We start from the raw sequence: 26072 nt of genomic DNA on the forward strand, positions 1-26072 counted from the left end.
TTTGTTTCCATAATTAATTTTGTAATAAATATACATTACAATATCATAGAATGATAATAATGGCAATTTGTTAAAGTTTAAAGACCCGCGCGTGTTTGCAAGGCATAAATAGATGGCGTGTTAATCCAGGCGGCCGAACACGTCTTGTCTGGGCGCACGACGCATTTCGCTTTTAATCCGCGGCCGCAGCCAACACTGACGTCGGATTAACTTCATAAGCACCCTAATACCGTTCTACACACCCACGTACAAACAAAACACATTCGTCTAGAATTCGACTCGTTACACTCGTCGTAGGCAACACACTAGTGTTTATAACGTTCGCTCGTGGTGTTACGTTCAACCGTTTGAACCGTTCTAGGAACAAAAACACCCTTTGATGTTTCATGGGATTTAGATTACGGTTAACGTTAACTAAACCATATTGAACGCCGCGCGCAAAATCTGTTTGCAAACCAAACAGTTTCGTTTCATTTTTGTTTCGCACACGAAAGTTTCTTCATCATTTCAATATGAAACTTGTGCTTAATGTAAGATTCGCTTGATTAGTTGCACACGAAATGGGGTGGAAAAGTTGTGCGCGCAAGTTTCTTTTAAGTGTCCGCAAACTTTCGCAGCGCAGGTGCAAAAAATACCTTATTAACTCATTTAATCAAGTGGCGAGTCACAAACTTGCACTGCAACGTTTTAATTAATGAAATGCCAACGGCGTGCAGGTAACTCGTCAAGATCAAATCTTAATCAAGTCAAGTCTTGTTACCATGTTATCATGTTCTACGCGCGTAAAACGTCGTTTTTTGATCGATGAGGGTATTATATAGATACATAGGCAACCCAAAATGCATTTGATGTATGACTGGTGCACTACATGGTCGATTAAATCGAATTAGCGTCATTCCGTCGCAGGCACACAGGGAATTACGACGTCTTTAATATTAACGACATCGGAATCGCACAAAGTAGGAGAAAAGTTCCACTCGGGGGCACGCCGAATCGTCACGCCTTATATGTTAGCAACTTTCTTCAACTTCTACTTCTCTCCTCTCCAGACTTGGGCGTAATTGTTCGAAGTCTTTAATGTTTGTTCCTCATCATTGCATCTGGCGTTCTCTCTGCGCCGGTGAGCTAGTTGGCGCGCCGAGTTTGTTTAAGTTTGACGTGCGAGGGATATTTAAATACTTTAAGCGCTGCCGCGCGCAGTTTATAAACTTCGCCACGCAAGTTGTGCATGAATTTGCGATCGGCGGCATATCGGAGCGAATTTTCAACGAGCGCAGCGATAATTAGAAGCGTGTTGTGCGACGACCTCTTTTCGCTCATATGAATGTATATATGTGTGTGTGGAAGTGTTTGTAGCGCGCGTGAACGGCGCTTAATTACCGATATATTGTGTGCGTCGCATGCAAAACTTCCACCTGCATCACCCACACGTGAAGGGATGTTAAACGTTCTAATTAAGTGCATGAAATTGTTGTGGGTGTGGGGCTAACACATACGTCTTTGTCAATTTAATTCTACATTCTTTTAACTTTGCGTTTTTTTCTGTTGTTTTTTTTTTGTCGAGGGTGAATTTTACAGATGATTATGCGGCACTGCTACTGATTTTATTTTATTTTTTTCTGTGGGTTGCGTGCAACTCAATCTCGTTACATTACGCATCGCAAAGTGGAGAAAAAAATGCTTTGATTGTGTGTCGCGTCTTCAGTGTCTAGCCTGCCCACGTCGTTAACCACTTTAAGCCGAAAGCTTATCTTGCACGCACAAAAAGTGCGGTAAAAACGGTTTCCATGAGTTTAAAAAAGTGTAGACGATTTGCTAAGACATTAACGCAAAGTCTAGGTAAATCGCTTTCGAATTCATTCTTTTAAAATTTTGTCACAAAAACATTTATCTTTAAACGTGAATTATTTATATAAAAAAATATTTTCTACCGAATTATTTAGAATTTTGAAAATTTTAACTAAATATAATTAGTATTATTAATTTAAATGATAATTATAAAAAAATCAACTTTCTGCGACTTATAGATCAAAAGTTATAAGCGATTAAAGTTGATGTTTGACGTTTATGTGCTGCGGGAGCTCCGCCCAGTGTTACGTCACAGTAGGCGTGGCTCCCATAACTTTAAACCTTAATATCTTTCATAGTTTTAAAGATTTTTTAAAAATTTAAACGGTTTTACTTTGTGTACGTTTAACAAATTCTAGCATAATAATTTCTTTAGTAGTTTAAACACATTGTATGAAAAGTAGGCACTTGTGTTTTATTTTATGTTAGTTTTATGCTCGCGAAACGTAAATATTCGACTCGAAGTTTTCACATGAGCGTTTGTTCTCTCGGTCGGCGAAGTTTAAAAAGAAGCTTCTATTATTTACGCACGCGTCAGAAGAGAACCATCCGGGAGCAAAAGGAAGGAAGCAGCTCTCCGTTGCATGCACGCTCCACATCTGGCCTACTCTTCACCAGCGTGTTTCTTGCATTCGACTGTTTTTCGGAAGTGTACACACAAGAGTTGTGTTTTTACGACGCCGCCATATCCATATCAGCAGACTCTCCTCACATCACTCCTCCACAACATCCACCTCCGGAACGCATTGCCAAAGTCAGCAATGTCAGTTGCTCTACTACAGAATATACTCTAGCACTACTCGCCTCACATTCTCAAGTCGCTTTGGCCTGCAAAGTATTTCCGAACTGGTGCTTATCACGGAGACAGTAAACATCAGCGAAGACCAACTACGAACCGCGTAATGGCCGCCCCTCTCGAACTTCATGCATTATTGTAGATCTCCAGCAAACTCCTCAAGCTATCCATTCCGGGCTGACTTGTGAAACCCTTTCGCGATGTTGATCCCTCTAAATATTTCACCCGCATCGCAAAAATTAAATCATTACGAACTTATCCACTTTCCACTTGCGAATAGTTTCACATTCAATCCGAACTTGACGCATCAAACGCACTTAACCTCAAATCAGATGTTTTGAGACACCTCCAAGCACTCAACCACTTCATGCTTCGATGCAGCTTACGCGCGCGCTGAATATGCATTCGCATTGTTTGCGGCGGGCAGACATATGCGACACCAGCGCCACCACTCATGATGGATGGCGGTGCACTTACAGAGTGCATCAAACCGTATACATCTGCATATTTATTCTCTCTCACGCTGGTGGATGTTGAACAGATTGCACATGAATTACACGTTTACATTCAACATATTCACACGTTCTTTATCTTTATCTTTACGAGCGTTGGAATTTAATATTAAGTAAACTATCAAGTCAGGTAATAAGGAAAGTTTGCTTGATATTGTCTAAGGTGCTGCGTAGTATAAAGCACGGGCCGAAAATGAAATTAGCTTTAATGAAATGATTATAATGATGCATGAGGGTCGCCTCTTAACTGCCACCCTCTCAGGTTTGCAGATTGCTCCCGTGGCACGGAATACCAAGCGACTCTTTCCGGAATGTTAATATAGCAATGGCGGATTTATGAGCTCCTCGGACAAAACATGCAAGATTTACTCGGATAGTTGTTCGATTGGTATTCGAATTTATACGCGCAACGTGACTATCAAAATTATCCAAGATGGCTGCTTGTAATAACCAATGTCGTAATCCAAACATTCCGGATATGATACCGGACCACCGCTAGATTGGACATGCTCGGAATAGAATGAAATCGCTTCGGAAATGTGCTCGCCAGCCAATCGCATTATACTGGGTTGAGACAATGGCTGTCGCTATGTAAATAGCGATGCGGAAAAAAGCGTTCTCGAAACGATTCAATAAGAAGATGTCTGGGCGGTTTTCATTTCATCGTCTCCTACTACCACTTCCCTAGTATCAGTAAAAGTATTGTCCGTTTTTTTTGTCTCTGTGCCATCATCATTTATATAATTGTTTGGCATTTCCATTCTTTTATTCACTCGACTCGGGTGTCTTCTTTGTGCATCCTTAGTTTTTTCCGGTTTGCGAACCGGCTAACAAGCAATGCGTTTCGAAAGCCGGAAGCGTGCGCTATTTATATACGCCGGTGACTTCTAATGGACGCATTTCGGCGATTCGAGACGAGATTAAATGCGTTTTAGCGACCGCCACGGGTGCAAATTCGGCGCCGAGCAAATCGTCCGTGACTGCCGTTCAAACATCCATTGCAATAATCGCTAATAGTTTATCACTCGACGATAATCTTCCAAACGTTACGCTAACATTTCCGGAAATCATTTAGTATTATTACGTAGTAAAAACATTGAATTCCGGTGCCGGAAAACCGGAAAACATTTTTTATTGTTTTTTATTTTCAATAACAGAAAAAAATTCTTAATAATCACTGGGGCGATCGACAATTTATTATCCTGTTCACGTCCACGTTGAATAAATCAGAATAAATACAAATATTATTTCATTGGTAACATGTTGGTCGCACGGCGGTGGTAGGAAAAAATAAAATATTTTGTGTGAAAACCGACGCCGGAAAAAAAGCAACTATCTGCCTAGTTCGTTTTCTCCAGCTGCGAATGGTGTTGTTTTTGTTGTTGTTGTTGTTGGGGCGGTGTTGTTTTTTGTCGTCGCATGCATGCGATATAGGCATAAGGGATGACGTGGGTGACGCGGACGAAAATAAATCAAATTCGAGGCCGTGATAAATGGCTCTCGGGCGGCGGGAATTTTAGAAAAATTGATATTAAAACATCGCCACAAGGCAAATAATACCCAAAAAATTTTATTATTTAAAAAATAGTTTTCTTTATTCTTTATTAGTTTAATATCAAAACTTTACACTTTGAAGAATACCCAATGGTATCACTTATAATGTATACCTTTCAGGGGTGTAAATGATACGGTGGCGAATTAACTGCAAACCCGCGCAAAGTTTTGTAATATATTCGTCGAGGAGTCGACGCGCGTCGCCTGCAAAACGCACATATAATTTTACAGCCTGTTATGCAACCCAAGTTACAAGTTAACACCCTCAACCCTCTTTACTTTAAACCTACATTATGATAAAATGTCTCTTTGCAACTCGCTGAGCTAAGATTCATCATGTAATGCTTTTATTTCTTGCTACATAGTCATTTATTTTGCACTAGTTAAAAAAACCTGACGTCTATTCATTTAATTTGCATCGCAATGCTTTAAATATTGAGTGATTGAGTGCAAATGAGAATTGTATCTAGTAAAATATTCACATGGCGATCCCAAGGAGGAATTATAAAGACATTAATAATGAAGAGTCATTGCAAATGACATTTTTATGTTCCGTGCAAGCGCAGCTGCAATGAATATAGCGGGCCGGATTGAATTTAAAAACGTATCGATTTGGCGTGTTACGTGTCAAGTCCTTTGGAACGACGTGTCGCGGCGACGTCGAGAGAAACACTTCAAACATTCACCGATGCCCGGCGCCTCCACTTGAAGGATTTAATGGATGACGGAGACGAAAAGCTATATTTTACAAAAGTAGAGAAAATAAGTACGCTCGCGATGAAAAAATAAAACAAACAAACACAAAGACAGTGTGCGCTTGGGTTTGGCTTCGGTTTCGCTCGGCCATTGTTTCTTACCACGCATCTTTTTTAATTAACCCGAAGATCGGGCAAAAAACAGCCGCGCGCCACAAAGCGATGTTGACGCTGTCTGGCGCACAAAATAAAAGTTCATTAATCTTTTTTTGTTGAGTTTCTTGCGTTTTTTTTCGTGGCTCGTGTGGCTTCTTTCTTCTCGCGGCGCAGTGCGAAAATGAAGCTCAAGGGGGTGGAATTGCAGGGGTGTGAACGCAAAAAGTTGTTTGGAAATTAATGCAAATTTCCAAAACAGCCGCCGAAACAATGCGCGCGCGGGTGTGCGGAAAAAATGAAAAAGAGTTTTATACAAAGCTAAGAATAAAGCTGAATACTTTGTGAGAATGGGCGAGCGGAAACTACTTAGCGCTTTCGGCGCTTAATTCTTTCATTCCGGGCGATGAAAGAAGGAGGAAGAGCATCAGCCGTGTTAATGGCGCGCGCGAGATGCAATTACAGACGGACAAAAAATCTAATTAGCCAAATTGAACGTCGTTAAACATTTGTTTTCGCGCGCAAAACGGACTTTATTTTAAGACTGAATTTATCTCTTCTTTAATCTGTTTAAGGCTAATATTTAATTATATAGATCATATTTTACTTTAAAAAAATTAAATATCTCAAAAACTATGAAAGTTATAAACGTTTTAAGTATTGGGAACCACGCCTACTGTGACGTAATCATGGGCGGAGCTCTCAAAACTTAAATTACTTATAACTTTTAAACTAAAAACGCTAAAAATTTATTTCTTTCAAATTAAATTTTTATTCTTTATTATCTAATTAATTAATGAATAATTTTTCTAAAAATCTGAATATTCATAACCTATTTTTCCACTAAATATTATTCATTAAAATAAATTAAAAATCAGTAGTCTGAATCTTAATAAGCTTTGATTTTCATAATTTATGCCAAAAATAAAAGCTCAAAGTTACGAGCTTGCTCGGTGGTCGTATCCGCCCCGCGGACATGTTAATGTTTCCCGTTGAACGCCACTGTTGTACCGTTTTTGTACGCTTTGCGCTTTTTTTCTGCTTGCACCGCCCTGCCACCAATTAAAATTTACTGCGTAAGTTAACTTGATGGGCCGATAAATTACCCTGCATGTTAACGTACTCGCCCACACAGCCTGCAGCCGAAAAATAACCGCGAACAAACAACAACAACAACCCGCCGCCCCCGAAAAAACTTTTTTATTATTAATAATTCGCGCGCATTTGCAACAATTTTAACTTGATTAGTGTTTACCTAACCTTTAAATATCATCACAACTTTATTATTTATTCTCTACTGAGTAATGTTGAAATATTTTTATGACTTTACTTTCACTCGATGAATTTCATAATGCGCACAAAGGTTTTTTTTTAATTAATATGCTAATTTCAACGCGCACACACTTCGAAGCGTATAAAATGTTTAATTAGCTTTTTAATTGGACACAAAACTTGCGCAAGCGTATACGGTATTTATTTCTATACGATTTTGGCTTTAAAATGTTTTTAAAGTTTTAAATTTTAGTCAAAATAAGAAAAATTTATTTCCTTTATTTTATACACTATTTTGCATAAGAGGTAAATAGCACTCTATACATCACTTTTATACTATATTTATTATTGGTAGTACGTCGTGGTGAAAACTGTCAATATCGTGTAATTGTGATCGACGAAAATTAATGCGGCGCCGCGTGCCTAATAAAGAACGTCATTTTCGATTTGCGTCAACACCCCTCCATTACACGTTTTTTCGCCTTGCATGTCCTCATTCGCGTGTTAGTTCTGCGAGTCCTGACTCACTTCCATTTGGCGCTCTAAACCGGCTCCGACCTGGTTTAGATTTCGCGTCGAGTCGCCGGCTGGAATAACAGACTGACGCAAATAAAGCCAGATCCGTTTGGCGATTGTGTCACGTGTGTGTGTGTGTGTGAAGGAAATAAAATCGTACGCGGGAAGTATTCCATCGTTCCCGCGAGACGCGAGGACGTCGCCGGCGCGTTTCCCAGAGGAAACACCTTTGGATTGCCACTTATCTTACTTTCTGCGCGCGCCGGAATCTTCTGGTTTGAATAAAATCCCGGCGACGAAACTCCGAGACGCCGGTTTTACAACAATCGAGATGCCAAATTTGATTGTTCTCAGTTGGATTTATTTTAGATTTTTAGACTCCAAATCCAAAAAAAACAAAAATTTAAATAATTTTTAATTTTTTTATCAAAAAACATTCAATTTATAGACTGGAACAGTTTATATTTTTAAATATCACAAAACTAGCCAAGTTATAGACGTTTTAATTTATGAGAGCCACGCCCACAGTGACGTAGTCATGGGCGTGTCCCCTAAAACTTTAATTGCTCATAACTTTTTAATTAAACATCGCAGGAAAGTGATTTTTTTCGAATTTACTTGTGTTAATAGCAAGTATCCATTACGCGTTGTAAATTATCCATTGCACCTCTATAATATGCACCCTATGTGCCAACCCCGAGCGTTTGTGCAAGCATTAGCAAGCCAGCGAGCGTATATTGACACTGTCCGCATGTCAAAGCCAATCAACATATCATATCACTAGGGATGAGGTTTGAAGGGTGACGACGTGCGAACGGATCGATGCTCTAAGCCTCCAGCAGCACTTAAACACCAATTAGATTTTAGTATGTGTGTCAAGGTGCTACTAACCTATCTCAATACGCACGTAATTGTATGCTTTGACAGCAAATAAATATTCGTAACACCCTGAATACATGAATAGCTGCTAGTAATAATGTATGTAATCAATTTAAAAGCTTTTCATCATCAGAATGGCCGAATAGTTTTTGGCCGGCACCAAATTGAAAGCGATTGTTTTCGAATATGTTACCGTAATTGGCTCGTTGGCTCGACGGCGAAAAGTTTGCGCCCCGAAATTTAATATCGGCGAGTAGAGCTGCACACGACCGACAACTGGCAACAATCAAATTTAATTATGGCAGCAGGTGGTAGTTAAAATCGACTCGAACGCCAATTTTAAACCGGTCGAAGTGGGGAACTTTGTGTAAAGTGCACCAACACGCCCGGCGCCTCCACCATCACGTCTTTTAGATTTTACAGCATTACACGCTGTTCCACCTTGAAATCTTTTGTAACAATTCTGTAAAGTTTTTAAATTTTTAATATTTTGTATGTTCATGTTAATTAATGTGTTTTTATTCCTCTTTCAGATTACGGATTAACGACCGTGGTTCTGTCGCATTACGGCGGCCGTGAGCATGGTGAGTGTAGGCGTGTTATTTTGTTATTAAGGATATTAAAGATACTAAAACACCATTTTATTATATGATTGGTATTGTATCGTATTGTTTTCTTGGACATGGCGTGTTTTACGCTTTTAATAAATTTGAGTGCGTCTCAAATCCCACAGCGGCGTGCAATAAAAAGGTGCCACGAGAATGTTTTTACGGTCGTGATAACTTTTTAGGGTCGATAATATTGAATATGCTCGGGGATAAAATCACAGACAACTCCACAATTACACGATATAAAATTTATAAACAATCATGGGAGAAAATAGACTGGAAATTTATAAAATTGTTTGTTTGTATGGTAGTTTAGTGAAGGAAGTAACATTTTATGTCGATTAGTTTAGAAGTTATAGGCGATTAAAGTTTAATTTGCTCCGCCTACTACTACGTCATAGTAGGCGTGTCTACACAAACTTTAAACTTAAATATCTCCTAGAGTTTTAAAAATATTTAAAAAAATCAAACTACAATGTGTTCAGTATTTAAGTAGGCATCAAAAGTAACTGAATTCAAACCTAAAAATAAAACTTAATGATTTTTTTTATGTAGGCAACCAAATAAACACTTTCATTTAATTCTACGGTTGCCTATATTATTTTATGGTGCAAACGTAGACCTACTTATTTAGCGTTTCTTGGTAAAGGTGTGACGCCATTTTGAATCGGTTCCGAACAAGCTTTAAGACCGTCACGTCCGCATGTGCAGTCATCACTATTAAGCGCGCGGGCCGTGGATATATCCACGTAATATCCGCCCGGGCGTCCCTTCGGCCATACGTTCGCACATTAGCTCCGACGCGAATTCCATCCCCCGAATCTGAATCTCGGCGCCGCATGGTCCATTTACCTTTTTATGTATCATTCCCGGCCGGAGCACAAGGCGCTTAAAAGATCGTTTCTATGCCGAAATAAATCTACACGATCATAACCTGGCTGCCGGTTGGGTTGCATAACCTACAGAAGAGTCAACTGTGAATAAGCTCGTAATAAGGGTCTTGGGAAATGAAACGACGAAAGAATCATAATATGTTCTTTGTCGTTTTTGGTGATGTGATATGATATATTACATCCAAGATGGCGGCTGGGTAGTAATAGATTCATTGCATTGATGAATGCAGTCAGTACACAGTCAATAATGTTTGCATTTGCATAAGATCCTAATAATGGCGGCCATCTTGGATGCAAATTCCGGTCGGATGATCCGCAAACATCACCAGCAGTGGCATTCATTACGATGAGATTATTAATAATAGATGATTGACCCCGTCTCGCACCCTGAGGGTTACCACCCCCATTCCACTCTCCCTTTGCCTAAGTTGGAACAGGCACTTTGACGCCATGACATGGCCGATGTGTTTATTGGGCTATTGTTGGCTCTCGCGCTGGGTGCGAAACTTGGATGTCAATTGCAAACGGTTTGCATCTTGCATTCGCTATTATGCACCACTCAATGCAGTTGGGAGTGTTGTGGGTTGCATAATTTCAATAGCACAGGCAGTGCCATTCAAGATGTTCACTTCGTTGTTCAGGTTACGATTTATAATTCAGTTGCACACTTGTAACCCGCGCGAATAATAAATCCAGTCCTAACTGTATAAAGCATTTACCGCTGCTGCCACCAAAAAAACTCGAAAAGCATCTGGCGGCGTATATTTGCATTTTTATTGCGTAAATATGAAAATCAAAGCGTATTGAGCTCGAGTATTAGACTAGTAATAGATTCGGAGATCATTACGTACATAGGTCTACGTTTTTTCATTTTGGTTTTCACGCTGTGGTGGCGTAAGAACTAAAATTTGTTTTTTTTTGCCTCTTTTGATTTTCTGCTGCAAAGACTCGCATTAGGATTTTTACGGCGACCATAACCGTTAGCGGATTCGGTTCGTAACAACCACCCCTAAAAGTTGGAACTCTTGGAAACTCCAACGTGTAATCTCCAGCGTCGGAGTCGTAACGCTTTTAATTATGATTTATGATTTTCGCGACCGTTTTGAAAACATAAAAAAATGATATCCACACGCTAGTTGTAAAATTTTTTTATTTTACTACGAAAACCACCAAACCCCGGGTGTGATGGTTGTGTGAATGTGACAAACGTCGAATTTCATACCAAGAGAGACTTCGCTCGATGTCAATGAAAAGATGGATTGAATGTAATTCTATACGCGAACATTTATAACGCGAATATTAGATTTCGCCATCGAGCCAGCCAAGTTGTGAAGTTCATAAAAATGTGTTTTTTGCGCGCCGTGGCAGTCTATTTTTAAGATCCGGTTTTGATCGCACACGCGCATTTGCAATTTGTACTTTTATCGCTCGCGCAGATAAATCTGAGAAAAATATGATTTATGCGCTTTAATTCGCTGTAGCGGCAGGCGCTCGCTTATCCTCACATTGCCCGGGCAGTTTTCTATATATATAGAGATAGAGAGAATTCCCTTTTTTTTATGTACTTTGACTCGGAACTGCGGAACGCGATCGGGCCACTTTCAGTGCTCGACGCTGGTTGGCGGGCGAGGAAATATTGGAAAGTCTACGCACCATTACCGGTTTTTATAGAAATTATTGAACGGTTTGTACATTTGTATAAATCTTTTCTTTTCCCGCTGAAAGCTCGCCGGAAATTGCTTTACAGGTCAGCGGGAAAAAACAAGCATGAATTTCAATTTGAAAAAAATTAAAAATCAACAATTTTTATATTGGTATTTAAAGATTAATTCATTACTTATTGATTGCAGTTTTTATTTTTTAAATATCTCTATTAGTATGAAAGTTATGAGAGGTTTTAGGTTTGGGAGCCACGCCTACTATGACGTAGTCATGGGCGGAGCAAGTTTAACTTAAATCACTCATAACTCTTAAACTAATTTACTTAGAAAATTATTTCTTTTTTATTTATGATTAATGAATAAATATCTACAAAATAAATAAAAATTTAAGGGTGTTTTTAATATTTAATTAAATTAAAATATTTATACATTTTAATTTAAAATAAAATAATACGCGTTATAATTTTCAAGTTTAATTACTGACGATTTACGAATGCTAAAATCACCACCCGCGGGTGTTTCCGATAGCACGTTGCACCCCAATTTTCACATTTTACCTAATATCGCCCATAGCCGGCGGAGCGATTGTCGCCTTGTATATGGTGTTAAAGAGCACGTAGCGCAATTAAATCGCCCGTGCGCACACCGCCTCCAGGAAATAACGTAATCGTAATAACCTAACGAGAGCTGACTGAATTTTATCTTAATATTTCATCACTTTTACAGCGCGCCCGCGCGCGCGCTCACCGCAAACAAAAAGGTTTCCGAGAAAGTGGAGGCGCCGGGCGCGCGGCCACGTCGAGATAACCAACACGAACACGTGCAGGCGAAGTGTGCAGAGATAATCATCGAAATAATACCGAAAGTAATGCGGCTAGAAAGTGCAATTTGTGATTTTCAACGCGGCTAATTGCACGCCCCTCGGTGGCTAACATGACAGCGAACATAAAAAGATAACTTTCAGGCGTAAACATCCACATTTAATGTGAAAGAAGTTTGTAATCTCGAAAACATTTACACATGTGAAGTATATATGCAACCAGCATTACATTTACTATGCATTGGGTGTTGCCTACGTTTAAAAATTCACGAATTAATTTTGATTCGATTGTTTTTCCACGCGCGAAATCAAAATATTTTAATTTGTTTTTGCGCAGTTCGCTGGCGGTTGGCGGCAACAATGCGCGCGCGTTACAATTACACTTTGGCACATTTACACAATGCGGGCTTGGAGTGGGAGCGGCGGGTGCTTTTGGCATTGTTTCACCCTTGCGGCGTGTGTTTGCTTTTCCAAGCGCAACGCAACACACTATACACTCGCTTATATTAACAAGCGAGCGCGTTTCGCCCACTTGAAATTCTGTAAGATCTATTGTCTGTCATTAAACAATCCTTACTGTTTTGCTGTTGACTCTTTTTTTGTTTTTTTCAATATCGTGTTTTTTTTTATATTTTCATTCGGTAGTTGTAATTGTAATAACATAACCGTAATTTCCATCATCATGCAAGGCGTCGTGATGAACAAAGCAGTGTGAAAATTGCGTAATTAATTTCGCGCCGAATTTTCCGCGCGCGCGCCACACACATAAATAATTGTTTTTATTGTTGCGTCTTGTTTCTGGCGGCGCGGTGAACACAACGGCGCGTAATTGGATATTTTAAATTAGGTTTCGCGAAGTGGCAGAAACTCTCGAAATTGAGTTTCGGATGCGCAACAATGAGGCAACTATTTAAAACATCCGTCTCACTCGCGTGCAATTAATAACCTATTTTTACGTTGATCAATAAATCTCACCAACGACGTTTTTAATTTACAATAAATTTTCGTCCAAAACAAACAAAAAATAAAAAAAAATATTAGAAAAATATCTTACATTGAATAAGCTGATTCTATTCTATGCTTAAATCCACAACTAACAGAACACTGAATTGTACGCTTGGTTGCATACCTAGCGGGTAGCTCGTACAAAGTGATTGTAGTGTAGCGCGTCGCGTGTATCCGTCTATATTTGTATTTGTATTCAATTTGCCAAACCGCCCCCGCCGGTGGTGGTGGTTATGCGATGGTGTTGGATTGAATTCCGCGAGGGGGTGAAATGATCCCTTGGGTTATTACGCGTTATGCACTCGAACGTGTGCGGGGCGCGCGTATTGTGGGTTGCGTGAAGTCGATTAATTGCGTGCGTATTATTCGGGTTCAAATTGAAATTTCAGCATAATGGAGCCCCGGCAAACCCCACGTCCAACACAAATGCTAAAATTTATTAAATTAGTATCTATTGCATTAACACCATCTACACGCGAAAAATGTAATCGACTAAACGTAACCTACTTGCATGGAATTTCGATTAAAATGTTTACAAAGTATGGAAAATCCTGTTACACAAAGAAAAAAAAAAAAAATTTTATGCTTTTGAAGAGTCTTGATAATTTTTCATTAATTTTCTCCGCGTTGTAGATTCCACAAGCTCTCGAAACTTTGGAAAATAATTAACAAATTGAAATATAATTAATCTTGATGTAAATTTAAGCGCGTTCGTAAAATATTCACGATAAAATCATGTTTATCTTGAACGCAACAACTACAAGTGAGGTTATGTAGCGTTAAGAGAGGTTATGTGCGCCGTTTGCGAGCTTGTGCGGAAAGACTAGTTTCATCGGCGTAATAAAAGCGCCCAATAAAATGCAACCCATGAGTTGCTTGGTAATAAAACGTTCATTTTTATTTGACGACATCGCTAGATGGCGCTGATGCGCCTCCGCCACCCAGTGCGATAATTCAAGCACGTATTAGTTGTAAACGAATGCGACGCGCATTTAATTTTAACTTTTAGTCAACGCTACAATAGCGCAAAGTTGTTTTATTATCTTTTTATTGTTTACGCGCGATGCGCGGAATTTAATTTTCTAGCATAAAAAAATAATATTAGTGTAGATGCTAAAAACTAGGCAACCCAATTTACAATTTTTAAGAAATTGTAGTTTTGGTTGCTTATATTGATGTGTTTTAGTTGTTTAAAGATAAATGTTATGTTTTTATACGCGTGTTGGACTTTTGGAAACTTTAAGACGTTTCGAATGTTTTGTTGGCTTTTTTTTTCTCGCATTCCCAAGTTTGCAGGTGAGCTTCGGGGCGCAATGACGAGGAAATAACGACATAGTCACCGCTCTGGGCATTTTCCGCTTTTTATACGCGCGGGAAACGACGTGCTTTGCCGTGAAAAGCGGACGCGCGGAAAAAAAGAAAGGAAAAAATAACGCGACAGCGCATGCCAACCCCAAACAAAGTCCGACCTGTCCAATTTACATTAAAATTTATTTTTTGCAAACCGGTCGCAATCGTGCGTACAACAACTTTATACAACTTCTAACGAAGACAAACCTGCTAACTTCATTCAGACGTGAATAAATCTTCAACAGTTAACTAACTTGGTTAAGTTTCCGCGCGGCTACATCAGATGGCGCTGGTTAAATATTAAAAAGACGTAATGACGATAGTAAAACTTAATGTGCGGGTTGTGTTTGGTAATGGCAGGTCGTTAAAACCATTACGATACAAACAGAACATCTCTGAAAGGCATTAATAATATTTTTTCCCAGAGTTAAATCGAAGTGTGTCAAGCGTTTTATAATGGCGCATAATAGGCAACACAGATTACACGCCGCCTGTCTTAAATCATCATTGCGGGATGATGCAGAACGTGCGAATCAATCGGTATAATGCGTCACGCACATTAAACAAGCGTGCCGATGCTCGTAACCGCATTATTGTCACACGCTCGACAGCGGCAGCGGCGGCCATATTGCCGCTCGTTAAATTCAGTTACGCGCAAGAATAATCGAAATAAACGGTCGTGAATTTAGACCTTGTGTATTGGTAAACAGTACAAAAACCTGCGAACGTGACGAGCGCCATTTGCGCCATCGTGTGCATGATGAAAATGCAAAACACATTAGTGATAATTACGAGTACGAATCCAACGCGGTGACGAGCTATGTGCGGTCATTCGTGTTAACACCAACTGCTCATTATTTTTAAGTAGGTTTAATTGATTTTTAAACAAAATTACAAAAAAAAAAAAATTAAAAAATTTGTGTTAAAAATTAAATAATTTATTCACGTTATACTTAACCTTATTTTTTTATATTTTATGTAAGGTAACAACACCTTATAAACGATTTTCTTTGCGCGGCGCCTCCACCATCGCACACCTGATTAAATATTCAAATTTTATGAAATCCGTATTAATTCGGCCGGATTTGCGACCGACGCGTAACGTAAACCGGAATTATCTTACAGCCAACAGTCAACAGCGGAAAATTAACAATTTATCGCCTAAATAACTTTCATGAAGAGAGAATTTTACAGCCAAAAAATATAAAAACTCACACTTTACAACTGCGCGCTGGCCTAGAATGCCAGGCTGGAATATTTTACTTCTCAGAATAGAATGTCTACAGTTTTCTTTACAACTCACTCCGGAAGTGTCTCCGTAGTTTAAGTTTCTCGCAGTAGTTAGGCAACCCAGTTTACGACTGCGGCGTTTTAATGAAAAATGCCAAAGTGCATTTAATTACGCGGTGTAAGAGTTAAATCAAGTGATATTTACTAAAAAGTTTATTATACTGAGTTATGGATCCAGATGACACGTTGTGTGGTAATTATCTGCGTATTTAAGTCTGGAAATTGTTTTGGTCGTTAAAGTTATACACCCGAGTCGTTTGCACTTCGTTTTGGTTTAACGTCGTTTTTCTTACGAGTGTATTACTTAAACTTTGCCTCCCAGGGGCAGAAAAATAACATTTTTACACCTGGAATAAATTCATATTTGGTAGTTTCTCATAATTAAAGTTTTTTTACCGTATGCGTGGGTTTTTTACGCGTCTAGCTTATTTATTGTTAACTGGATAATTATTTTGAGTAAATTGTAAAATGTGAAAATACATCACGAAGAGTATGTTTACTGGCAGGCGAGTTCTTGCATAAAAAATTAAACGCTGAGCATTAAAAAATAAAACTTTTGTAATTTCGCCCCGGCGCTTCGGGAGCGCACTAATTAAGAAATGCAAATATTTTTTGCCTTTCACAATTCTCTTAACGCCGTTAACTTTCTTGCCAACATTTTGATGCTAATTCCTGCGCGCATAAAACAGTAAAATTCATAATTTCAGGCAATCAATTTTTTTCCATCGTACACTTGAAAAATATTTTTGTATGTTGAGTTGCCTAGTTGTCTAGTTGTCTAGATCGTTAGTAATCTAACCTAGTTTGTAAGAAATCCTCAGGAGGCGCTGGAATAGCGGATAGCGGTAGACGTAATGTGAAACTTGAGACCGGTTATGAATTATGACGCGTATTACGAGCATCTGCTTGCGGCGTAATAACCAAATTCATCTTCGGCGGGGAAGGAAGCTTCTTTGTTTATTTATTTCGAAAAATTAAACTCCCTTCGGGTTTTTGCGCAAGACGGATGCTAACGAATTGTTTAGACTCGCGACGAGCACTTTGCGGCGCACGCCTCCAGAAGAAATATCTACACGAATTTTAAGGGATGAAAATACAAAGGGTTGCAAATTTGAGGAATAAAATTTTATTTATTTAATGTAAAAATCATAAATTAATAAATTAATATATAAATACTCTTTATTTTATATCTATATACACGAAAAGGGTGTTTATTTATTTAAGGGTTGTTTTTATCGTTTTTATCGCCTTCATTTTCTGTTCTTTCGTGCTAATAGCATCATTAACAGGCTGCAGTTAATAACAGTTAGCAAAAAAAAAACTAAACTACTCTTAATTTTTTGCTTTCACTAGAATATTCTCTTGTTAAGTTTATTGTTACTATTAAGGGTGAAAATGCATATTTTCAAAAGGTGCAAAAACACCAAATAGGTTAGGTTGGCGCGGCGTGGTTATGCAACCCAACCAACACGCTGCGTGAAGCATCTGATAACGCTGACCACTTGGCGAAATAACAGGGTAGAAATAAACCACCCTCTCACACACACAATGCGGGGGCTTGCACAACGTGTTATTTTAACTCGTTCGGAATGGCTTAATTTGTGCGCTCGTGCGAAAAGTTGAACGTACAGCAATGGGGCAACGGGGGATGAAAACGTGTACGAAGGGGTTTGGTTTGGTTTGTGCGCGGCTTCCTATTGAGTTATTTTCGAATTATATTAAACAACTCAAGTGCGCGCGGTCACGTCAGCCCAATTATCCAGCGTGTGCGTTGCGCATTACGCGGTAATTGCGCATGTCGCTTTTTATTCCCTGCGCCTGATCATTTGATTACGGTGTGTGCAATATGCAACATGCAATGCGTGCCGAAAACCTGTTTCCGTGCACCAAACTATGCAAACCCAACAAAATCTAAAAGATGTCTAACCTAATAAGACAATTTGTTCGTTTGGTTGCCTATCATAAAACATAACCCATTAGAACTTAATTTAATGACGGCAATTCACTTTGAATGTTTGCATATATTTACAATTTACGCAAAATTACACAGTAAATACGTATTTATAAATATTTACATTTCGGGGGCGGCTAGAATAATGTTTACATTGCTTTCTGGTACAATTTAATACCGAGACGAAAATTTCATTAAAATTAGTGTTTATTGCGGCCATGCGTAATTTCCGGTCGGTGGAAACAAGGAAAATACTCCTAGTTTTCGAGGATTGACCTTGTACGTGAAAACAACCCTCGTCACAGTTTAAATATGGCCGCGCATTCACATTTTACTAAATATAACCTAAAATTATAGAATTTTAAATTTATTTTTTGTTGAATTAGGTGAATCTAGACTATTTATGCGTGAGTGAACACTTGGTTGCATACAAATGTCTTAAAATGCATGTTTATTTTATTTTAATCTCTTGTATTGCGCGTAATACGACGGTCGACTTGCTTAACGAAATTGACTTCCTCCTTCGACGCGGCGTACGTGCGCCGCAAGCAAACAAAACCACCTTAATTCCATTTCGCACGAACACGGCCCAGAAGGACTTCAGAGAGAACAAGAGCCTGGTAGTTGAACGGTTAAAGGGGATGAGGGTGGTGGTAGATGTGGTGGTGGTGGGGGGGCTGCACCTGCGATTGCCCATCGCCGCAACAACATTGCGCCTCATACATATTAACACACCTCCTCAAACATAACCTCCTGCTGAGCTTGTAAGCCCCGACTGAAACTCAATACCATCATGTGTGTTTTTCCGGTTTTCTGGTTTTTATACACACCACAGAGAGAAAAAAAAAAAGAAAAAAAATTTCTTACATTCGAAATGGAAAACCAATGAATGTGTTAGTGTTAGTATCTGTAGAAAAAAAGCTCAGCCGGAAAATCTAACGAGAAAATAATGCGTCTAATTCCTAATTAAAAACGAGACGCGTCCGCCACAAGCGGCGATTCTCTCAAGTCGACGGGAACAAAACTTTCACATTTCCGAAGTGACCGGAAATTGATTAAGGATAATCGAATCGGCAACTTACTCCCAAAGCAAAGATAAGTCAACACAAACCTAACCACAATCAAAAAGTCATTTTCAAGGTCATAGAAATCATTTGAAACTAACCTACAATAATAATAATAATACCCATGTGCTTAGAAGCAGATGTGCAACTCTGCTATTATCATAAGCACATGGAATTAAATCCTAAACACTAAACACTGCCACTTAATAGCCGGGAGCTTTCTTGAGTCGGCGGCGTGACTACTTCCGGCCATAACCGACACAATTGTTGCAGTTACCGCTGATGATTCTAATGTCTGTAATGTCTGTGATGTTGGTTGCTTGGCGAAGGTTTGTCGTCTGTGCCAAATTGCGTATGCATCATTCGCGCACACATTACGGCCTCGTAACGTAAACACGCCGCCATTATGCGCACGCCGTCAGTAAACACACACACAAACACACATATATGAAATAACCGTCGCCAAAGTACCCCCGCCTCCTAATACGGTTATGACCTAATTAACTATATATGCACGCCGATTACAGACGGCTAATCGCATGTGCAACTGTGTGCCAGGACGTCGTCGCGAAGCCATTGGGATTTGTACGTTTGCCAGAGAATGTTAACCTATAATGTCTCCATTGCTATTTTAAAACTTATGTTATAGACAACCAAATATACATAAAACGTAAAAATGTGTCGTTTTAGGATTTATGATAATAGAGTAATTTACAATTTGTTATCGGTTGATTTAATAGTGTGCAGGTGAGTTATTGAAACATTTTCGAAATGCCATTGGATGTTTTATGTTATGGCTTCGTCGCGCGCCGAACTATTGAAGTTAATGTTCGCGAAGTGAGCAAGAAATATAAGCGTAGTTCGTGCTTGGCAGTTCAAACAATGCACTGCGTTATTACTTGGAGAAAGTTATGACAATTCAATTGTTTTGTTTTTGAAGAAACAAAAAATATAGCGAATAATTGAGGTTAGATTATGAATAAAACGTTTTCTATTGATTTTTGCACCGAAAACAGCGTTTTTTGCGTTTTCTTATCGCTTAACAAAAAAACGAAAAACCCTCCACCGCCAGTGCCGTTAAGGGTCATAAATCAAAACAAATCCTGTGCCACACCGAAATTCGATTCGATTTGGTTTCTTCCACCACCGTCAAAGTGGTCTTTTTTTTCCTACAGTCGCAGTTATTTGCAAATAATTACGCAGTGCGACATTCAAATTTCATCCCGAACCAGCTTTAACAGTAAATCATTGCCGATTTAAAAAATCATTAATCACCTAAGTCTGATTCGGTAAAAACTTTCTACCTTTGCGCAAAGTTTTCAACGAAAGTAGTTCATAATGAATGAGTTAATCAGTCGGGTTGGAACGTCGCGTGACGCTTCAACCCACTGTACATCTCTCTGTGTGTAACAAGAAAAAAACACCCGGCTGCGAGTTTAAATTACAATGCAAACTTTTCCATTCAACTCGATCACAACAGCAACAACAACAACAACAAAAAAGCAGCTCGGAATCGATGCAATCCGTCGTCTCGGTTTGACGATTAAATGTTTGTTATTTGCCATTTGCGTTGAGCTCAATAATGAATAAATGCACAGCGAGGTAAATCTGTGTAAATAAATCTGACCCGGTGGTGAAAAGTTTGTTTGCAGTTTTTCGTAATTTTATTTTTATTGCGCGCGGATTTGATGATGCCACTGCTTTCCACCCCCTCAAAATACAAACAGTCTCAATTTACTAGTGGTGGTTGTGATGGCGTCCCTCGGGGGCCGTTTGAATTTGCCACTATCTGCAATCCGCTATCTATTATGCAGCGAGAACCACTCAAAAATGAAATATTTTATTGCTTTCGTTGATAAACCAAAAACAAATCACGGACGGAATGGCATGTCGTAAACCGAAAACAATCATAACTATTGGCAACCAACTATACATGACTGTCATACTATAGGCAACCATATATACACTAAAGTTGCTTATTATACAATGGGTGGAAATAAAAGTTTTTTAAAAATATACACCAGAGCGTTATAATTACGCTTCCTTATGACTCGTCCATAAATTACCTTAATGGGCCATTAAGGGCTTCCCCATTGAATTCAATGAAACATTTCAACTCGGTAATTCTGTAATTTTTATTTAAATTGCCCGAGGGCGTCAGGGGCGCTGAAGGCGCTCGCATCAACATTGAATTTCGCAGATTATTAGTCACTCCGGATGCGCGTCAATGGCCCTTAAGTAGGTCCTTAAAAAATAAAAAATAAAATTTATTCTAAAATAAATATTTGTAATAAATTCACATCATAGTTAAAAATTATGTATTTTGTATTATATTATGTTTGTCAGCATGTTTAGGCAACTCAACGTACACAATTATCTAGTCGGGTGGTGTTTGGGTTGCCTAACAATAACAAAAACTCGATTATTATGCATATTAGGTTGTTGCGTAATCAACTCAACTTTAGCATTATACACTTTAAAAATGTATTCGAAAAGTGGCTCGTTACTCCAAGTGACAGATAATTCCGGCTTCCAACTCGGCTTTTACGCAAAAGAATGAACAAAAGTACAAAAAACGCAAAGCAGATGAGCGTAAAACGATGAAAGCGACGTACTTCACAAGGCGTGATGTGTGTCCTTTGAATACTGCGCCAAGGACGAAAAAAAGTGTAAAAATATAAAAATCTAAAAACGAAATGTGCAAGTCGCGCTGAGGCGTCGCATATAAATACACAGCGGAGTAAAATGCTTGTGCACTCGTATGTGAGTATGCATATTTTTCATGAGGACGCATTGGCTGTATCAAAGATAACGACTGAATCGAGTATTGAAGTGGATTATGATGGTGCACACAAAGCGGGACTTTTCATTGCGCATACATCAACGCCATCTTTTCTCTACGGCCTACACATCGTGCACTTAACTGACACATATGCGGTGCGATAGATATAGGCAACACTGCGCGCGCGCGCGCGCCTGTGCGGTGTTAGTTCGTCATCGGCTGACACATGCAGAGAGTTGTTGGTGGAGTGAAACACTGAGAGAGAACATATTTGCCTTTTATACATTTCTTTTGTGCATTATTTCCTTTTGCGTTTTCCTTTCGTAATGGGGCGCGCGTCCTATATTTTTTCGCTAGTGCCTTGCGGGGATCTGCGAATGAGGAGGATCGAGAGTTCGCATATTTAATGATCGCTCACAAACAAACGCTGGTTTTAATGAAGCACTACGCACGCATTGTTTTCATTTATTACTTGCTTCTGCTTAGGTTGGTTTTAATTGAAAGTAGACTTATTAATTATGATTTCTTCTTGGTGATATTAGGTGTAAATAATAAGGAATAGTTGTGGTGCATTTTAGCGCCACCTAGGTTTGAATTCTGTAACTATAAATATGATTACAGCTCCATATAAACTTTGAGCCCTTATTTTACACTTTTTTAGTTATATTATGGGGATAAAAAGTAGTCTATGTCTTTTTCCAAGGTCCAATCTATATTTATACCAAATTTTATCTAAATCAGTTCAGTGGTTTTTGAGTTAAAGCGTTTCAAACATACAAAACACTAAAAATCACATTTTTAATATTATTTAAAATGCCAGAAGAAGCAGTTTGATTGTAAAAGTCAATATATTTCTACTAAACAAAATTTATGCAATAAATATGTGGATTTACATTCGCATGCAGATTTGAACACGATAGAAAATAAAATGACAACTAGCAGAACTCGAGTGAAATGCGCCCCGCATCAAGTTACTTCCACCAATGCAGAAGTTTAAATTCACCTCACCTCGTTTCTTCACCACCCCGCGCGCGACTCTTTATGATTTATGAGCAAAAGTTGCGCCAGAAACAAAAACAAGCAACTCCGCAGAAACAACTCCGACAAGAATGTATAATGTTGACAAATTCTAGTTTAAATGGATTATTAACTGGAGAACTACAAGTAGTCAGCAACCGCCAACTTTAATTTTACATACAACTTGACGTCATAATGCCGGATCAAAACTTGTTGTTTCTACGTTTTATGAACTTTCAAAGAAAAACAAGTAGACGAGTTAAATTTATACGAGTATAGGCAACCAGTGTTACATTTGAGTGTAATGTGGGTTGCGTATAGAAAAACATTTGAATGTTTGTCGGGTGTTTGAGTTGTGGTTAATTCGCTATCAGGTGTTTGTCGGAGATCCTCGCACATATTTCATGCGTCCCGAGGAGAGCGGCGCTCCACCGACCTCAGAGTGGATATTGATTTATTTGCAGAGGACAGCCGCCGCGCCACTGACAGCGCGAAGCGAAGTTTTGCGAAGATTTATCCGCGCCCACCGCAGTACACCTACACGCTACACTCGGAATTAATTCAACACCTAAAAACTTATTTTTGAGGTTTTTACACGCGCAGATTGAATTTTTTTTTTTTTTTTGAAAAATTGTTTATTTAACGCACGTGTCAGAATATTTCGAAGTTTCATCACTCAACGTAAAAGTTTAAATATTAAACGATATAAAAATATAAAAATATTTTGGGGGTTGTTTTTTTTAGGGTGTATGTAATTAAAAAATGTGTATTATATGCAAAAAGAACGCTTATCATAAATGAGTCAAAATGCGTAGTCCAGAAACACGCACCCTAGGGCTATCGGGGTGTCCACCCTCATAAAAATACATATCTCGCCGATGGCGGCGGCCATAACGACCACGAGTGTGGTAATAAAAGAAGCCGGTGATATCCTGTCCGGCTGAAAACGCCGCTGCTCTGGAGTCAAATCTAAGTTGAAGCAAGGCGCCCGGAAGCTCCAAATGTCCAATCCGCTTAGCATCCTCCTGAGACCAGCCCGCATTTAGATAACATCACCCCTGATCATAAGAAGTGCATATCACAAAACCGGACTTATTAAACTACACAAGATTGAACTCTATATGATGCTGGGAGTGACTTAAAAATAAAAATAATCAAAAACACGTAGAAAGACTAAAAATTAAAAAAAATATTTTTACTGTAGGCAACCAATTATACATATTGCTAATGTAATGTTGGTTGCATAGGTAATCTTAAGCGCATACCATAACATAAGCTCTGTAGTTGCGGGTAATTCGAAGATTGTTTTGTTGTTTTGAATGTTTAGAGCGCATTATATCGCCGGTTCGTGCACACATACGTTACACCCCCATGCATTACCACCCCTCGCGCGCGCGGACAACAATGTACTCGCTCGCGCTGCTGATACGCTAAAGTATAATTTGTGTTCAATGCGCTCAATGTGCGCCCCAATGCGAGTAAATCCGCACGTACGAGCCGAAGGCGAACGAGCGCTGAATATCAAAAGTAGATAATGTCGAGTGTCGTGTTACACAACAATCTAATATTCTCGTGGCGGGTGCGCAATTTTCGGCCGCGGCGGCGCTCAACCTCACGTCAACTCACATCAACGTCAATTCGGTAATGGTGATCGCGCACGGGAGCTTTATTGCCGCCGCGTTTTAACCGGCGAGCAAATTACCAACTCCAAAGCTCGTAAACTCAGCGTATTAATTTTTTTTTGTTGCTTCTCTATTTTGTGTTGTGTGGGAGAAACAAAATTACTATAATCGGTATAATTAGAGTGTGATTTTTAGTTAATTTGTAACGCAAACAAGCTTTAGAGGTACTGGCAAAGTAAATTAAGACCCACCCTCATATCGTCGCGCGTATATTTAGGCAATTGTTGATTGCTCAAACAATTGCGACCGTCATGTCGTGTGTTGTGTTGGCGCATGATTTGGAAAATGAGTTCATTAATTCGGGCACTGCCGGCGGACGTGACACAGCTTTGATGAGTTATTTCTGTTTCGTTTTTGGCGACACGAAAAGACATCACGACGTGCTTCACGCTCTGTTTTTGGTTTGTAACACTTAAGCTACGTGAGCGCAATATAAACTATTTTTCTATAAACCAACCAAAAAATAAAAAATATTATATTTTTATTATATCATTTTATTGATAATTAAATTTATAATCGTTTGCAATTTTTATTTTTTAATTATCTTTAAAAATGTGAAAGTTATAGAGGTTTTAAGTTTTTAGCGCTCCGCCCACTGTGACGTAATGCTGGGCGGAGCTCCCTAAACTTTAATTGCTCATAACTCTTAAACCAATAGTCATAAAATAGTCGTATTTTCAGCATAAATATTTAATATGTGAAAGCTTTCAAAATATCATCCGGTAAATTTGAAAATGAAGATTCGACGAAGGTTGGATATCTGGGAGTTGAGGTTATGAACACGAGATATATCATAACAAAACAGAAGGAATAATATAATTTTTGATTTAATGTCTGGTTGCGTTTGCGGTGACGGACGCCATTTTAATTTGCCGGCGTTCCCGACATTCTCAGCGAGTATTGTTGTGTGTGCCATCTGCACGTAGGGTTGCCTGCAGGCGCATGGTCCTTTTGACGCAAATTGAATTGCGCTCTCGTCCGCGCGCGCGTCCGTGATTTATTTACATCAATTTTAAATAAAATTAAATGGCGCGCCCTTTCGTGCACTCTCACATATTAAATTTTCGGGTCGTGCGGAACGCCATTCTTGTCATATCAGGTCTAGACTGATTTACACACGCGCGCTGGAGCACAAAAGAAACGAGTACAACAACAACACAACAACGACGACAACGAGAGAAAAAAATGGCGGCTATGATCACGTTGACGTGCTTTTAATAACCCGCACGGTGGCGCTATCGCATCTAATAAACTATCTCGCGTTCGTGCTGTCTGCAAACAACGCAAACGGTCGTAAAAATTGATATTGTAAAACATGCCGCATGCGAATATGAAGCATACTAAATTTTTATTGCTGCGGGCCGGCAAAAAATGACGAACAATAAAAATGTAATAACTCCCGGACTCCCGAGCGCGCAGAGCGAGAAAGAAACGTTTGTTTGCACGTCGCCTGAATACGAACACCGTAATAACATGTAATAACATATTCATATTCCTCAATTTAAACACAATACACGGGTATGTACAATACCGTCTAGACAACTACTGCCATCTATAGAAATTCACCTTGTTGACTCAAATCAGTTTTATTTTTAAAAGTAACAAAAACTATAAAAGTTATAGCGATTTAAAGGATTGGGAGCCACGCCTACTATGACGTAGTCATGGGCGGAGCTCCCATAATTTAATTTCCTTATAACTCTACTTCTAATAAAGATATTCAA

At 39.0% G+C, this 26072-nt stretch overlaps 1 protein-coding gene across 2 annotated transcripts in view; it reads left to right on the forward strand.

Moving 5' to 3' along the window:
• The window catches only part of LOC135797357 (hemicentin-1-like), a 117787-nt gene that overhangs the window by 72641 nt on the left and 19074 nt on the right, over positions 1–26072 (forward strand). For both annotated transcript variants that reach the window (XM_065309660.1, XM_065309658.1), the window contains one exon: positions 8759–8809. In XM_065309660.1, the coding sequence (XP_065165732.1) occupies positions 8759–8809 (51 nt within the window). The remainder of the gene's footprint in view (positions 1–8758; positions 8810–26072) is intronic.

Source organism: Atheta coriaria, unplaced genomic scaffold (genome assembly GCF_025399875.1).
Source record: "Atheta coriaria isolate IRGN ID8LTWV9N9 unplaced genomic scaffold, Caltech_Dcor_3.1 hic_scaffold_8_pilon, whole genome shotgun sequence".
NCBI classification, from domain to species: Eukaryota; Metazoa; Arthropoda; class Insecta; order Coleoptera; family Staphylinidae; genus Dalotia; species Dalotia coriaria.